Source organism: Danio aesculapii, chromosome 21, assembly GCF_903798145.1.
Source record: "Danio aesculapii chromosome 21, fDanAes4.1, whole genome shotgun sequence".
In the NCBI taxonomy this organism is placed as follows: Eukaryota; Metazoa; Chordata; class Actinopteri; order Cypriniformes; family Danionidae; genus Danio; species Danio aesculapii.
The window spans coordinates 30,512,875-30,530,104 of record NC_079455.1 but is presented as its reverse complement, the minus strand read 5'-3'; the positions used below and the strand labels follow the sequence as shown (position 1 = coordinate 30,530,104).

Below are 17,230 nucleotides of genomic sequence, written 5' to 3'. Positions count from 1 at the left end.
GACTCCGCCCATCTGCGAGCGCTGACGTCATCGGGATGTCAGTCGCTCTGCTCTTTACGGTTGTTTCAAATAACCGTGACATGGTGATTTTGATATTCTGAATCTGTCTGTCTGTCTGTCTGTTTATCTCTTTATTATAAAATAGATTAATTTTTAGTAATTCAATAATAGTTCATTACTAGGAATTACTATTTTATGTTTTACATATTCTAAAACCATAAGTGTCTGAACATGTCTGCGTAATTTTATTTAACACAGGCCTAATACATTAACATATGAACATATCGAGTTATGTGGAAAAACACTAACATTTATACCGTAGTATAATCTCACAATCTGTATTTGTTAATTTGTTTATAATAGATGTTTAATTTCTACTACTGATAAACATGTTCCGCCTTGCATCAAGTTTTTGTCTCATGCTTTAAATATCTTATTGTAAAAAGATTTCATATTTCCTAATATTTAATATTTCCGCTGTGTAAACATATGCTGGATTAGTTGGTGGTTCATTCTGCTGTGGCGACCCCAGATTAATAAAGGGACTAAGCCGAAAAGAAAATGAATTAATTAATATACAACACATGATCAGGAAACATAGCATTAGCATTTTTTTATTCCAAATGAATGTGTTATTCTAATAAATGTGTTTAAAATATTATTTGTAGTACTGTGTTCATTTATTTATTTTTTTACACATTTACTTATTTCAACCTAATTTGTATGTATTTCATTTAATCATATTTTGGTGTTTAGTCACACTTTGTTTTAAGGTAGAATTATTACTATTAACAAACCATCAACTAAAACGTATAGCTCATTATGATTATTATATGATTTTAATACTTTTTAGTTAGTTCCTTTTATACTAATATGCTTCTTTTTTATCAGTGTTTGAAATTATTTAAACAGTGTTTAAAAACTATATATATATATATATATATATATATATATATATATATATATATATATATATATATATATACATATATACACACACACACACACATACAGTTGAGTCAGAATTATTAACAGGGGGGCTAATAATTCAGGGGGCTAGTAATTCTGACTTCAACTGTATATACAGTGCTATAAGTACACCCCTCACAAATCTCTCATTTAAATAAATATTTTATATAGGATCCTTTACGATATTGTATTTGAGCATACATTAGTTTAGTCAGTACTGAAGCCAAATCTGAAGCTTATCTAACAAAATAACTTACAATAATGGTTCAAAATTAGTAGCCCAAATTTATATGTTATAGAAGCATAAAATATTTTAAATTTTGTAGGTAATTTTACTTTTTTTTGCAATATTTAACAGAAATTTAAATGCATTATCTTTCCATTTCTAAAGATGTTCTGTGACTAAAACATTATTTTATTAAATATATCTGTCTAATAAATCTGTTCTGTTTAAATGCACCAATACATATTACCCATATTCACTGAGAAATGGAGAAAAATATTCATCATCAAAATGGGGTGTACTCATATATGCTGAGCACTGTATTTTTTTGCACCACACTGTATTTTCTTCATAACCAAGCAGGAAAATCATTAGAAATCTACAGCTCCATCTGTCTGGCGACACAAGCATTGATAAAACTGAACAGACATCCCTTCTGCAATTGTTCTGAGAATAATAAATTCACCTCATGATGGGAACTGAACACATCCCTCATCTGCTGAAACTGTGCATGATTTCCTCTTGTTCTGAAAGGTCTGCTGTATGTGGTTCACATTCAGTTTGGCCCTAATAGAGAAAAACTTCTCATTAAAAGTCATTCATGCATGGGGTTTTAAAGAATTATGTCAAATTGGTGTGTTTAAATTAAACATATGTTAAAATTTTGTAAACAAGAGAAACAAAAATAAATATTCTCCATAAAACACACAAGTCTTAGAATATCCCAGTTTATTCTGAGGTTTATATATGTTTAAATAGACGTGTAGCTATTTTACTGTAAAGCAATTTGCTGATTAACAAAACTTGCTTCCTGAACCATTTCAACGCTTGCGGATGACGCCCCCTTATGGACAGCCAAATGAATAGCAATCAAACAACTGGGCGTTTGTGAACATTTTTGAAATAGTTTTATTTTAATAAACAATGATAGTCACATATGTCAGAAAAAAAGTCATACCTGGACGCAATCATCTTCAACCATATTTAAAATGCAGAATAGTACCTCATTGCTTTTATAAAATAGTTACCGCACAGTTTTGCTATAAAAAGATCCTGACAGTGAATGTCAGATGTGTATGCCTCATCTCATGGAGCTTAAAAACAGACTTGAACTTAACCCAAAATGAATATTCTGTCCACATTAACTCACCGTTTACTTGTTTCCATACCTGTTTCTTTCTATAGTGTTGAACAAAAAAGGAATATATTAAAGAAAGCTGAAAACCTGTAACCACTTCCAAAGAGTTCCATACATCCAGAAAAACAAATAAAAAGCGCTCAGGGGTAACTCAAATATTTTATCGGTGCTCTTTGGGTGAGGGATTCATCAAAACATCAACAGAAATTAGTCCAAGGCACTTGGAATATGTGGAAAATTTAAACAGCCTTTATTCACATGGCTTAATCTTAAAAGAAACCTACGCGTTTCGGCAGAGATCTGCCTTCATCAGGGTAAACAGTATACCCTGATGAAGGCAGATCTCTGCCGAAACGCGTTCCATACATTTTCAGCTTTCTTCAAAATATCTTATCTTGTGTTCAGCAGAAGAAAGATACACTCAATCCTAGTAATATTTATTTATTTATCACATGCTTATGATGGAACACAGCTGGTCATTCATTAGCCAATTCATGATTCACCAATCAGACGATTCCTAAGTAACTATAAATAAACATAAATACCCTAAGCTCCATATCACAGCCATCTTCGTTTTGAAGAATCCCCCTTCCACCCCTACTCCTACTTAGCACTGCTTACATGGTTTCCCCCCGGGTTCCCCGGTTTCCTCCCACCGTCCAAAAGCATGCAACTGAAGTTAATTGACTAATCCAAATCGGCACCATAGACATGCTCCTAGTAAGTAGTCATCTCTAAAGAGCAATCACTATCTGTTCATTAGCGACTACAGCAGGGGAGTTCTCAAGATCTACCTGAGCTCAAACTCCCCTCTTGCCCTGCAACGGGAGGGAGCCCCGGGCTCGAGGATCTTATGAGCTCAGAGTTCTCTCCCAGGACAGCATGCCAAACAAGCTTAATAATCTATCGTCAGCTAAGTATGAACTCTTGAATAAAGGTTTATAACCACTTGAGGGTAAAAGAGTAAATAGTGAGTAGATTTTCATTTTTGGGTGAACTAGCCCTTTAACACAATATACAGTATAGCATTTACTCACCTACACAAATCTAATGTTCACTCAAAATCTTCTGTGGGAGTCGAGAAGAGCAACTAGCAAAAATAATAAAGTCAATTTTGCTACTGCCTATGCTGTAAACCCCAAAAAGTTAAGGTAACTAAACCATTTGCAAGAAACCATTTGAGTTAAAAAACTAATCTATAGGAGTACTGTGAACTCCATTTAAGTTGAAGTAATGAGGTGTTTAATTAACTCATTACCTTCAACACTGAGCTCAAAACTCCTTTCAAATAAGTAGAATTTACTTTCAGTAAATTTTGAGTTAACTCCACTCATTTCATTTGATAAAGTTGACTGTTGGGTTTTACAGTGTAATAATAGCACTAGTGATTGATTACGTTGCTAATCATTTAAATTATGTAAGTTTAAATTTGCATTAATTCCAATAAAATTCAACATTTGATTATTTCTCTTTCTTCTCTTCTATCATGCATGTGCGAACTATTGCACAGGTCACAACATATGGGTCACAGTTGGCGGCGGGACGACGGTCCTCAAAGTAACCACATTTATTCAGAGCGACCCGACAGGGGATACGAATGCTGACCCTGCGTTTTGCAACACCTGCTGAGAATTCATGGATGCCGGCGGTCACGTGACGACCCGTGAGACGACGCTTGTTATCTTCTCCACCATGTGGGTCGTAGACTCGAATATGCTCTTCATGTCTCTTACTCAGTTTCTCAATGGCTTTCTCAATGTGCCTGATGTGGAGAAGAAAGATGACAGAGGTCACATGACATGAGTAAGATAACTCTGTTACATGTTCTTGCATTACTCAGTACATACTCAATTCCTCCTTCCTCTCTCATGGATGCTGTGCTCACATTGATGTGGCAGCCGGCCCCGTTCCAGTCTCCCGCCATGGGTTTAGGATCCAGGGTGGCCACCACCCCAAAATCTTCACACACTCGGTGCAGCAGAAAGCGTGACATCCACAGATGATCTGCTATCTCAATTCCCTCACATGGACCCACCTGGTACTCCCACTGCAGAAAGAGAAATCTGACTGGGTATAGAGAACATGGACATACAGCATAAGCAATGTAATCACACTTACCTGAGAGGGCATGTGCTCTGCTTTTGTGCCACTGATTTTAATGCCAGCATATAAACAGGCTTTATAAAGGCAGTCCACAATGTCTCTGCCAAAGGCTCTGTCAGCACCAACACTGGAATTATACAAACCTGATAGAAGAAAGACACCAAATTCTGTGATTATACCCAGTACTTTACAACATACAGTAAGCCATAAAACACCCTATCTGTAGTTCTGTTTGGACTGTCTTTTATGTTTTCAACGTCTTGAATCCCTTCATTCATCTTTGAAACAAAAATAAGATGTTTAAGGTGAAATTTGAGAGCTCCTTCATCCTCCATAGACAGCAATAGTCCTGACATGTTCAAAGTTCAGAAATCAAACAACAAAAGTGATCATATGCCTTCAGTGGTTCAATCAGAATATTATCAAGCTTCGAGAATCCTTTTGTGTACACATTATACAAAAACAATAGGTCTCTTTCACTAATTATTGCATACATTTTTCTTATTATTCATATTAGAACTTGCATATATTTCCGCCTAATTCACAAAACGTGCATAAGGACATGAGTTTGTTTTTATGCTTGTTCTTGTGTTAGTGAAATTGAAATGTTCATCTCTGTTCTAAATTAGCGTCCACATGCACAAGGTTAGTAATTTAAATAATTCACACCCAAACTAGCTCCATATAAGGGCTTTTCACCAAGCAACTCTTGTGCAGAGAAAATTATAAGACAAATTATGAATTAAGAAGAGACAATTATGGCAATGAAGCAAAAGAAAAATAACTTTAGCGGTAATAAATGTTTTGATATTGGACGTTTTTCAGTTCTGACACTGTGAAGTAAATGCACAGATTTTTTGTTGAATTTAGAAAATACTCTTTAAAAGAGTAGAGCACTGTGCGTTTCATGATGCTAGGCAACCACTGTATCAATAGATTTGATGCTCAGGCGCTTTTTCTGTAGAGTTGACTATTTCCAACTCCAGGCGCATTTGAGCACACCGTGAAAACACCAGGTGCAGCAGGCAACTGCGAGATGTGTGTGGAGCACATAAACCCAATGCAAAACATTTGATACCAATAGGGGAATTACCAACCTACGTCACACATGACAGCACATGGATTCAACCACGCATACAGTTGCAATAGCAAAGATGTCTTGTTGTGTGGTAGGATGCCAAAATCGAAAGTCCAAAAATAGAAAACTTAAATTTTTCCGTATCCCACACTGCTTTTAATGGCAACCGCAGATGTCTTTGGCTAACAGCTATCATAAGAGCTAAATGGAGTCAGGACCTAAAAATGCTCGACTCTCCAGTTCTCATTTTATATCAGGTAAGTTCATGCTATGCTGAATCATACACATTACTCATTTTTGATTGCAGCAAGGATTTCAGCAAAAACAGTTAAAAATTGTGGACACTGAATACTAAGAATGAAACGTAAAAGTGTAAGTTCACATACCCTGCTATACAGGTGCAGTTTGCTGTCAGAATGCAGTTTTGCTTGTTGATGATTACCCAGGCCTTGTACAGTTCTCTTTTTTTCCTTGTTTTTGGCTAGGCAGAACCTCAGTTTTTAGCACTACATAGTTTTTAATCTGTTAATCATGGAGCATTATTCCTTGCACATGACCACACAGAACAATATTGTTGGCATCCAATGACTTTTTGGCCTTTAACTTTTCTCTTATGAAATCCCTTGGAGTTTCAATGAGATAGTTGTATATTTGGGGCTGGATGCTTGGCCATTTCGTCTTATCCAATATCCATTGGGAGGGTGCTATCGCAAATGGACCTGTCAGACGAACGCCGCTCACTTTAATGTTAATTTTGCAGAATAACTGTGCTTATCACTAGGTAACAAGCTGTTGTACACCGAAAGCATTATGTAAATAATGTATATATATATATATATATATATATATATATATATATATATATATATATATATATATATATATATATATATATATATATATATATATATATATATATATATATATATATATATATATATATATATATATATATATATATATATATATAAAACTTATATGTATATATATATATAACTTATTTCTAATACAACAACAAACTCTGAACCTAATCGGATATCATTCCTTTGCTGTAAATGCCAGAGCTCCTGTTTTTTTTCTGCAGCCTCGATGCGTGCGCATCCTGAATAATTACAAACCAGTAATTCGTCTATAAACACTATTTTAAAATGGCACCTCTCACTGCAAAAACACATTTGAATATAGTTTTATTTCAGCCTGATCTCATAAGGAAACGTAACTATTTTATGTTTTGTCAGTTTAGTGACAAATTTGTTTGAGTTCAGTTGTATGAAAATTTATGGTTTTAAAAAGGAGGTGTGGCACCCAACCATCATTGGGCATGAGCAAATCGTACTAAATTGTATGAATGAGATCATACAACTTCATAGCAATTTGCCACTAAATCAGAAAGTTACGAATTACTGTGAGATTGTGTTGGTTATTTATACTTGTTTATAAGGCCCCGGGTCTACACGTGTTGTATGAGTACGTGTGATATGAGTTGTTCTTGAATTTATTCAACATTTTAAAAAATTTATTTTAGTATGTAAGTTTTGATGAATCATGATTTACTAGTGAAAACCTCTAAATGCACATTTGGAATGCATAAATTTGTGCGTACGCGTAATTAGTAAATGAGACTCAATGACGTTATTCAGCAGTTTCGTTTATTGGTTATTAATATTTTGCTTAACTCTATAACTCATTCATTAATTTTCCTTCGGCTTAGTCCCTTTTTTACCAGCTGTCCACAGCAGAATGAATTGCCAACTATTCCGCATATGTTTTACGCAGCGGATGCCCTTCCAGTCACAACCCAATACTGGGAAACACCCATACACTCTCGCATTCACACACACACTCATACACTAAGGCCGATTTTGTTTACCCAATTCGTCTTTAGTGCATATCTTTGGACTGTGGGGCAAACCAGAGCACCCAGAGGAAACCGAACCAGGGGGGGAACATTCAAACTCAACACAGAAATGCCAACTGACCCAGCCAAGACTCAAACCAGCAACCTTCTTGCTGTGAGGCGACAGTGCTAACTACTGAGCCACCGTGGTGCCTTACCTCTATAAGAATTGTCGTATTTATAATAATATACAGTCATGTTAGCCACTTAATGTTGCACCCTCAACCTCCACCAAACCTGTTCCTGGAAGTCCACTGTCCTACACAGACCATCTCTAGCTAAACACTGTAGGACGCTGGCCTACCTGGAGCAGTATTGGACACTCCTGCTATAGACTGTGGGTATAAGAACTAATCATAGCAGTGTGATGACCTTGTGGTTTGGGAAAGCCAAGTCTGGGCCAGCTATAAGGGTGTCCGTTCACTCCCAGTAGAGTATATTCCTGCTCCATGCCAAACCAGGGGTGAAGATCTTTGACCTTCTCCATAAGCGTGTTACACCTGTTACGGTGGTTCCACTCTGAAAGAGCAAAACAGGGTATAAAGATTTGAATAAATATGAAAAAATATTGAACATTTACATGTATTACCATACATGCATATCATCCTCTACGAGTTGAGCAACCATTTTGATACAATTTCTTAAAAACACCTGTAAACTTTCCAACACATGATTTTAGTTTATTATACCTGCAGGTTCCCGTGTGTGTTTGAGCACCTCACAAAGGATGAGTTTGTTTGGATCCAGAAAGAAGGGGTCCCTGAACATGCAGACAGGATTAAGTAGCATCTCAGTGCTGGATTCTTCAGTCTCAAGACCAACATCCCATTCTGGTACATCTACCACAGAAAGCAAAAACAATCAGCATTAAGTAAAAAACCCAAAACATATATTATGAGGATATTTCTGTAAAGTACCAGCTAGGATTTTTGGTTCACAGTCCATGGTTCGAGTCTTGCTATATAGGTCCACGCCACAATTATCGATCCAGACATAAGTAACCAGACAGAAGTCTCCTTGGGGAAGATTGAGGTATCGATGGCGCAGGAACTTGTTGAGATGCGAGCTTTCAGATACGCAAGACATACTGAACCAGATACAACACAACAAAAGCGATCCAGAAATTAATATAGGGTTGTGCCTGTTGATTGCTTTCCAGTGTCTCCCGTTTTTCCCACGCAGCACAAACTATTGTGATAACAGATCTACATCGATCATAAGTCCTGCCACTTGTGGGTGGTTGTGAAATTTTACTAACAAACACAAGGCTGCTATTGCCAAGTTTTTTTGTGTGTCTTTTTTAAAAAAAGATTGTGCTTACAACATAGTACACTGTATTGTTTTAAAGAAGAAATTACTCAGTTTAAAGAATTTAAAGAGCACCCCTGTTGTTAAAAGACAAGTTACTTAATTTCTATTCAAATGCTTCAAAAGGAGCAACTGATTTTTTTATTAATGAAATTAATATTTGTACAAATTTAACTAATGAAAAGTGGCAGAAAACATGTTCTCACCAGAAAAAAACATTTTTCTTACTGTTTCTACAAATTTCAGTTTTTCTCAGTCGCTTTGGTGCATTTCTCACAACACTATTTACATTTGCACAACAGTTAATGCATTTCTCATAACAATTAGTCATCATCATAGTAGCAGTTTCAAATTGCAAATGCTTTTGGACATGCATCAATTGCTTTCATATACAACTCTCTGCTGTTTTATAACATTATCATTTGCTTATGTCATGTCAGTCAAAATTAACTAAACCTGTGAATGCTGAATAGTCATTACATTTAAAACTAATTGTCCTCATCTCATTACTTGAGTCTAACTAGTAACTAGTTGTCACTAATAATTAGTTGTCAAAACCTGTAAAGCTAATTTTATTTAAAAAAAACTTAAAATCTTTTTTTTCCTGAAAATGTCTTTTAAATTGAACAATTTCATAAATGATTTATACACCTGTGTATGTTGTAGGTTCAGTTCCAATATGTACTGCAATATTGTTTACAGTTGTGCACAGCTCTACCCAAAGGAAGTATATGTTTTTTGTGGATAAGGGTGTATTCTTTTGCACAATGCTGTGAATAAATTAGTATTACATTTGCAGTAAAATGTGAAACATAAATATTCAGTGTCTTGTACTCAGATACCTCACTAAATGCAGAAACGGACAACTTTACTGTAGTTTTCAAATGGCTGTGCAAATAGTATACAGTGCTGTCTTGAGCATTTTCAGAAAGTGTCACCAAAATCAGATTTTTTTGCATTGGAAAAAATGAACAGAGTAAACTGTCATAATGAAAACATGACAAAGCCATTTGAATATCTTGTCCATAAACAATGGTGTCAGGACTTTTCATCTTGATGACTCTGACACTTTCTTTGGCATGAATACTTGCTTTTGAGGAATGAGCTTTCCATTTCGAGCAAGTGATATGCTTTTGCAGGTTATCAAATAGGTTTTGCAGTTTGTACTCATTTTTTTTTTCTAGAAATGCATTAACTGTTGTGCAAATGTAAATAGTGTTGTGAGAAATGCACCAAAGTGACTGAGAAAAGCTAACTAAATGAATAAATGTATTAGTGCTGGCTTAAAGAACCTATCAAGTCACTAGCATTAGTTAACATAACTTAATATTTAACAAATTGCTAGATTTTGCATGTTATCATGTTCTACCATGTCATAAGCATGATTTAACATGTTGATAGCATGTTCTAGGCCAGCTGCCCATTTTACTAGGTCAAGAAAGAAGCAAATGGATGGATGGATGGGTAGACGGACGGACGGACGGACGGACGGACGGACGGACGGACGGACGGACGGACGGACGGACGGACGGACAGACAGACAGACAGACAGACAGACAGACAGATAGATAGATAGATAGATATAGACAGACAGACAGACAGACAGACAGACAGACAGACAGACAGACAGACAGACAGACAGACAGATAGATAGATAGATAGATAGATAGATAGATAGATAGATAGATAGATAGATAGATAGAAGGGTAGATAAACAGACAGACAGACAGACAGACAGACAGACAGACAGACAGACAGACAGACAGACAGACAGACAGACAGATAGATAGATAGATAGATAGATAGATAGATAGATAGATAGATAGATAGATAGATAGATAGATAGATAGATAGATAGATAGATAGATAGATAGATAGATATAGACAGACAGACAGACAGACAGACAGACAGACAGACAGACAAACAGACAGACAGACAGACAGACAAATAGATAGATAGATAGATAGATAGATAGATAGATAGATAGATAGATAGATAGATAGATAGATAGATAGATAGATAGATAGATAGATAGATAGATAGATAGATAGATAGATAGATAGATAGATGAATGATTGAATCAGTTGAATGAAAATACTGAGAAGTTTGTGCTTTGTTTTAATTTGTTTTACTCGTTTCTCATTCTGATTGCTAAAACCCTTGATATTTTACATATTACTGTTGCTTACTTTTAATAAAATGTAAACATTCAGACCCTTGGAAGTATCACGAACACCCTGTTTCTTCATTTGCATTGCTATGACAATAAACTTGGAGTGTTTTCTTTTGATTTCTGCTTGTGTGAGAATGAATTTATTGTTCAGAAAAACAGGTAAACTCATGTGTATGACCATTTGATACATACGGCAAACGCATTAAATTCTCTTCAGATGATGATTATAATATGCATGGAGGACATTTTACAACAAATACACCAGAATAATGAGCCCTCTACCTAACACTGAGCATCTATTAAAGTATGTTATTCATGAACATCTACTAGCATGCATGTCACAGCCATTTCGTAGGTCACGGCATATGGGTCACAGTTGGCGGCAGGACGACGGTCCTCAAAATAACCACACTTCTCCTGACCAACCTGACGTGGGATGCGGATGCTGGCCCCACGGTTTGCAACACCTGCAGAGAAATCGTGGATGCTGGAGGTTTCATGATGACCTGTGAGGCGACGCTTGTTATCTTCTCCACCATGTGGGTCGTAGACTCGAATATGCTCTTCATGTCTCTTACTCAGTTTCTCAATGGCTTTCTCAATGTGCCTGATGTGGAGAAGAAAGATGACAGAGGTCACATGACATGAGTAAGATAACTCTGTTACATGTTCTTGCATTACTCAGTACATACTCAATTCCTCCTTCCTCTCTCATGGATGCTGTGCTCACATTGATGTGGCAGCCGGCTCCGTTCCAGTCTCCCGCCATGGGTTTAGGATCCAGTGTGGCCACCACTCCAAAATCTTCACACACTCGGTGCAGCAGAAAGCGTGACATCCACAGATGATCTGCTATCTCAATTCCCTCGCATGGACCCACCTGGTACTCCCACTGCAGAAAGAGAAATCTGACTGGGTATAAAGCACATGGACATACAGCATAAGCAATGTAATCATAATTACCTGAGAGGGCATGACCTCTGCATTAGTACCAGTGATTTTGATGCCAGCATATAAACAGGCTTTGTAATGGCAGTCCACAATGTCTCTGCCAAAGGCTCTGTCAGCACCAACACTGCAGTAATATAGACCTGAAAACATCAAAAATTAAAAATAATAATAATAATTTTATTGAAAAATATGAAGTAAAATATGAACATGTTGAAAAGTAAATTATAATAGGTGAAAATGTTGCTCTTTTCTATTAAATGGAAGTAGATGTTGACTGCAGATTTTCAAGAAAATTTTTTAAAATTCATTAAAGCATCAATTTCTGTGTTAAAATAAAGTAATAAAACTGTGATCGTATTTACCACTGTTTCACTGAAATCCAATAGAAATCAGAATAATCAGCAGTTTAGCATGGTTTTTTTTACACTGACTAATCAGCCTAATCTCACGAGAAAAGGTAAGAATTTTAGATTTTGTCAGTTTAGTGGCTAATTCGTATGAATTTATACGAGTTTAGTTGAACGACAATGCACGATTTTAAAAAGAAGGCATGGCACCCAACCCTGCCCCTAAACCCAACCGTCATTAGGTGATGAGCAAATCGTATTAAATTATACTAATTAAATTGCACGAATTCATACAAAATAGCCACTAAATCAAAAAGTTACGAATTGCCGTGAGATACACCTGAAAGTGACAACAGCGCTGTAAACATCTCTTCATTACTGACAATGAATAAAACCTATTTGGATATGTCAAATTGTTAAAGTGGGGTGGCAAGGTGGCTCAGTGGTTAGCACTGTCACCTCACAGCAAGAAGGTCGCTGATTCGAGTCCCAGCTGGGCCAGTTGGCATTTTTGTGTGGAGTTTGCATGTTCTCCCCGTGTTTGCGTGGGTTTCCTCTGGGTGCTCCGGTTTCCTCCACAGTCCAAAGACATGCACTATAGGTGAATTGATTAAACTAAATTGTCCATATGTGAATAAGTGTGTATGGGTGTTTGCCAATTCTGGGTTGCTGCTGGAAGGGAATGTGCTGCGCAAAAACATATGCTGGAATAATTGGCGGTTCATTCCACTGTAGCGACCTCTGAAATAGAGACTAAGCTGAAGGAAAATGAATGAATGAATGAATGAATGAATGAAATTGTTAAAGTCTTTAGAATGACTTTATAAGGCTGAATATATCACATTTTTGAAAATATCTTCTTTTGTGGTCAAGGAAGTAAAACCCTCCAAAAACAAGCACATCATAACTATCCCAGAATAAGGGTATGCTACATACACCAACTGTAAAATACAAAAAAGAACATTTGCTGTTGGTTCAAACTAATTTAAAATGAAAATGAGCTAAAACAACACAATTCCTGAGGATTTTTTAAGACAACTTAATTGTTTAATGTTCAATCCACTTAAATTTGTATAAACTAATAAGTTAACTTAATTCCTTCATGTTGTCCCAACACAAACTGTTAGTTTGGAGGTCAGCATTTTTACAGCAAATAGCATTTGATGAAAAACAAAATCAGATACATTTTACTAACAAACAATTCCTGACCTACACTGTGTATTCATGAGACTTAAAGTGCAGCGAATCACAAAGAAAAAACACACAAGTTGTGAGAACATTAAACCAGTGTTTCTCAACCATGTTCCTGGAGGACCACCAACACTGCATGTTTTGGATGTGTCCTTTGTCTGTCAGACCAATTAGGGTCTTTCAGTCTCTGCTAATGAGCTGATGATCTGAATCAGGTGTGTTTGGTTAAGGAGACCTGGAAAATGTGCAGAGCTGGTGGTCCTCCAGGAAGATGGTTGAGAAAAACTGCATTAAACTATAGTAAAATAAAGTAAAATAAACAAGTGCGGTAAGTAATTGTTTTTTCTCTCTTTAAAAGACATTCATGCACACATCTCACCAAATTCAAACAGTTCAAGCAATCCAGATATTATTAACATGACATAGTGTTTTCTTTTTTTAGGTGTTACAGAGTCTATATAGCTGCCGCAAAACTGGCAAGATTTCTCACAATACAAATTTTAGTGATATCTGTCAGATAAGACATACATTCTGTTAGAGATTCGTGTGTGGAATTTTAGAAATATTTACATCCTCATTAACCTTGTGGTTTGGGGAAGCCAAGTCTGGGCCAGCCATAAGGGTGTCCATCCACTCCTAGAAGAGTATATTCCTGCTCCATGCCAAACCAAGGCTGAAGACCTTTGACCTTCTCCATGACCTTGTTGCACCTGTTACGATGGTTTGACTCTAAGAGAACAACTGCATGAGGTTAGTGTTTAAAGCTTTTTATTTATTTGTGTCATGGAAAAAAATGTAGACTGGTTCTAAAACTGTGCTGTAAATTTCATGCATTTTCCATTATTTTTTTGGAATGATACAATGAATATATAATTTGCAGTAAACTGAGTAAACTGAATCCAATGTGAAATAATGGTACATGCTGACGTGATAGGGAACGTTTGACTTTTTCTTTACTTTTAAAATCAGTTGACAATAACAAAGTTGACATTTTCTAACATTTTTAGCTGAAAAAAAATGCTAAACTCAAACCAGATACCACATGACGTGTCTAAAACAGAGTATTTGTAGGTCTAAAACAGAATATTTGTAGCTTTAGCTCAAGATGCTAACCTCAAACCAGATACATGGCGTATCTAAAACAGAAATTTTTGTAGCTTTAGCTCAAGATGCTAACCTCAAACCAGATACATGGCAGGTCTAAAACAGAATATTTGTAGCTTTAGCTCAAGATGCTAACCTCAAACCAGATACATGGCAGGTCTATAACAGAATATTTGTAGCTTTAGCTCAAGATGCTAACCTCAAACCAGATACATAGCATGTCTAAAACAGAATATTTGTAGCTTTAGCTCAGGATGCTAACCTCAAACCAGATACATAGCGTGTCTAAAACAGAATATTTGTAGCTTTAGCTCAAGATGCTAAGCTCAAACTAGATACACGGCATGTCTATAACAGAATATTTGCAGCTTTAGCTTAAGATACTAACCTCAAACCAGATACATGGCAGATCTAAAACAGAATATTTCTAGCTTTAGCTCAAGATGCTAACCTCAAACCAGATACCACATGGTGTATCTAAAACATAACTGTATGTAATTTCTTCAAGTGTATTTCACTGAAATATCACAATAAGAGTTGACATATAATTAATCTACGATTGGTGTATACTAAACATTTTCTAAAAATGAATGAGAGAAGAATAAATGACACGCCTCAATGCTTTCAAGAGTTTCCCGCCTGAGGAGGTGACACGTTTTTTTTCTATGTAGTGCATTAAAGATTGTAATGTCATTTTATATCCAATGTAACAGAGTTGAGGGACACAAATTACTTTTTTTAATAACTGAGATTACAAATAACACAGAAAGTAGATGCAAATATTCATTTAACTTAGTAAACATGCAACAAATATAAAAATTAAACTTATTTATTTCATGATAACTGAAGCCAACCCAGGCTCATTATTGATACGTACCCTTAGATACATTTCTGGGGATTGCGAAATACGTCCCAGGAGCCACGTTTTTTTTGCCGTTTTTGTTTTCGCGAATCCACCAGATGCCACGGACTACACTTTTTCAGATCTCAAATTTTTCTCACGGGGGCCATTTGTGCCTGCTTTTCTCTCGAAGATCCACCAGAGGCCGCTGACGCTGACTGACTGACAGATCCCCTTATCCCCTTCTCTAAACCCATACACTAGTGTTTTCAAAAGCACTAATTGACCCGATCACCCCTTTCTCTAAACCCAACCAACAGTGTTTTTAAAAGTAATCCAGAAAAAGAAAAGCCCTCGTGGCCACCTGATTTTTACCACATTTTCAGATCTTACCACATTCTTAACCTGTTATTTACTTATTTATTTTATATTTTTGCTGATTGTTTTGTTTTACCTGTTTTTTTAAATCATTCTTTGCTGGACTCGAATGCATTGTCACGGTCAACTCCTCTCTGTGTTTCAAGTTTGCCGACGTACATGGCGAGCTACTGGGCAAACTGGTAACAGCGGAAAAGCATCCACACAGAGGTAAGCGGTCAGCTGGTTGCGCGAAAAGAAACAGAAGTTGTCGGCGGTGTCATACCACCCCATAGCCTTTGTTTTAAAGACAAAATGCAGCCATACGTACTGTAGCTCTGTCTGCATAATTTGCGCTCTCCAGAAATGAATGTATATAGGGGTGTATAAGGGGTGTAGAATGTATAAGAGGTAGAGATGGTCAAATATAGGTGTTTTACCTAGTACTATTTACTATATTGTATTTGTATATTGCTTCATAACACAAATATGCATTAATTAAGAGTTAATTTTCATATTAATGTAATTTTTCAAAGAAGAAAAGCACAATTAAAGAAGCAATAAACTGTACCTGCAGGTTCTCGGGTGTGCTTGAGCACCTCACATAGCACCAGTTTGTTTGGGTCCAGGAGGAAAGGGTCTCTAAACATGCGCACAGGAATCAGCAGCATGTCACTGTTGTGTCCTTCAGACTGACCCGTGCTGGAACCATCAAAGATCCATTCTGGCAGATCTGTTGAAATAAAAATGGAATTCAAAATGAGATCAAATAAAGTGAAACTGCTCAGATAAAACTAAAACTTTGCTACCAGCCACGCTCTTTGGCTCCAAATCCATGGTTCGAGTCTTGTTGCGCAGACCCTCTCCAGAGCCATCGATCCAGATATAAGTGACCTGACAGAAGGGTCCCTGAGGCAGACTGAGGTACTGCTGTCGCAGGGCCTTGTTGAGGCTGGAGCTGTCGGATACGTAAGACATACTGGATCAGATTTAAACTAAGCAATGCACCTGGAGAGATACAACGAGACACAACATATGGTGTTAATGTGACAGTGTACTTCAATCTTTTATTTTTGCATCTTGGATTACAAATTTCTTTGAAGAGCAAGTTAGTAAATTGAAAATTAATAGGTGTTTGTAGCAGATTTTCCACCAAAGTTAGCAAAAATATGCCATAAATTGATAATTAGGACAGTGGACTAAACCACAGGTCTCAAACTCAACTCCTGGAGGGCCGCATCTCTGCACAGCTTTGCTTCAACCTTGATCAAACACAGCTGATCCAAATAATCAAGGTGTTCAAAAGAGTATTAAACACCTTGATTAGTTGCATCAGCTCTGTTTGATTAGGGTTGGAGCAGAGCTGTGCAGAGCTGTGCAGAGCTGTGCAGAGCTGCGGCCCTCCAGGAGTTGAGTTTAAGACCTGTGGACCAAACTGTCACGGCAGTCATGATTAAAGTGAGTGATTTGCAGTATCCCATATAGATCTTTTTATTTTGCATTAAATTTCTTTTTGCTTTTTAACACACTATATACTGTATATATACTG

At 36.5% G+C, this 17,230-nt stretch overlaps 2 protein-coding genes across 2 annotated transcripts; both read right to left on the bottom strand.

The window, feature by feature from the left end:
* Nucleotides 1-2,262: 2,262 nt before the first annotated feature.
* LOC130215049 (glutamine synthetase-like) lies at nucleotides 2,263-8,585 on the bottom strand. The gene is made up of 6 exons (XM_056446938.1): nucleotides 8,326-8,585; nucleotides 8,098-8,247; nucleotides 7,781-7,927; nucleotides 4,449-4,576; nucleotides 4,178-4,377; nucleotides 2,263-4,092 (listed from the first exon to the last, which is right to left on the bottom strand). The coding sequence occupies exons 1-6, from the start codon at nucleotides 8,492-8,494 to the stop codon at nucleotides 3,792-3,794; spliced, it is 1,095 nt and encodes a 364-aa protein (XP_056302913.1). The 5' UTR covers nucleotides 8,495-8,585; the 3' UTR covers nucleotides 2,263-3,791.
* A 2,390-nt stretch (nucleotides 8,586-10,975) lies between these two features.
* LOC130215047 (glutamine synthetase-like) lies at nucleotides 10,976-16,782 on the bottom strand. The gene is made up of 6 exons (XM_056446937.1): nucleotides 16,491-16,782; nucleotides 16,253-16,414; nucleotides 13,962-14,108; nucleotides 11,854-11,981; nucleotides 11,583-11,782; nucleotides 10,976-11,497 (listed from the first exon to the last, which is right to left on the bottom strand). The coding sequence occupies exons 1-6, from the start codon at nucleotides 16,657-16,659 to the stop codon at nucleotides 11,200-11,202; spliced, it is 1,104 nt and encodes a 367-aa protein (XP_056302912.1). The 5' UTR covers nucleotides 16,660-16,782; the 3' UTR covers nucleotides 10,976-11,199.
* Between the last annotated feature and the right edge of the window lie 448 nt (nucleotides 16,783-17,230).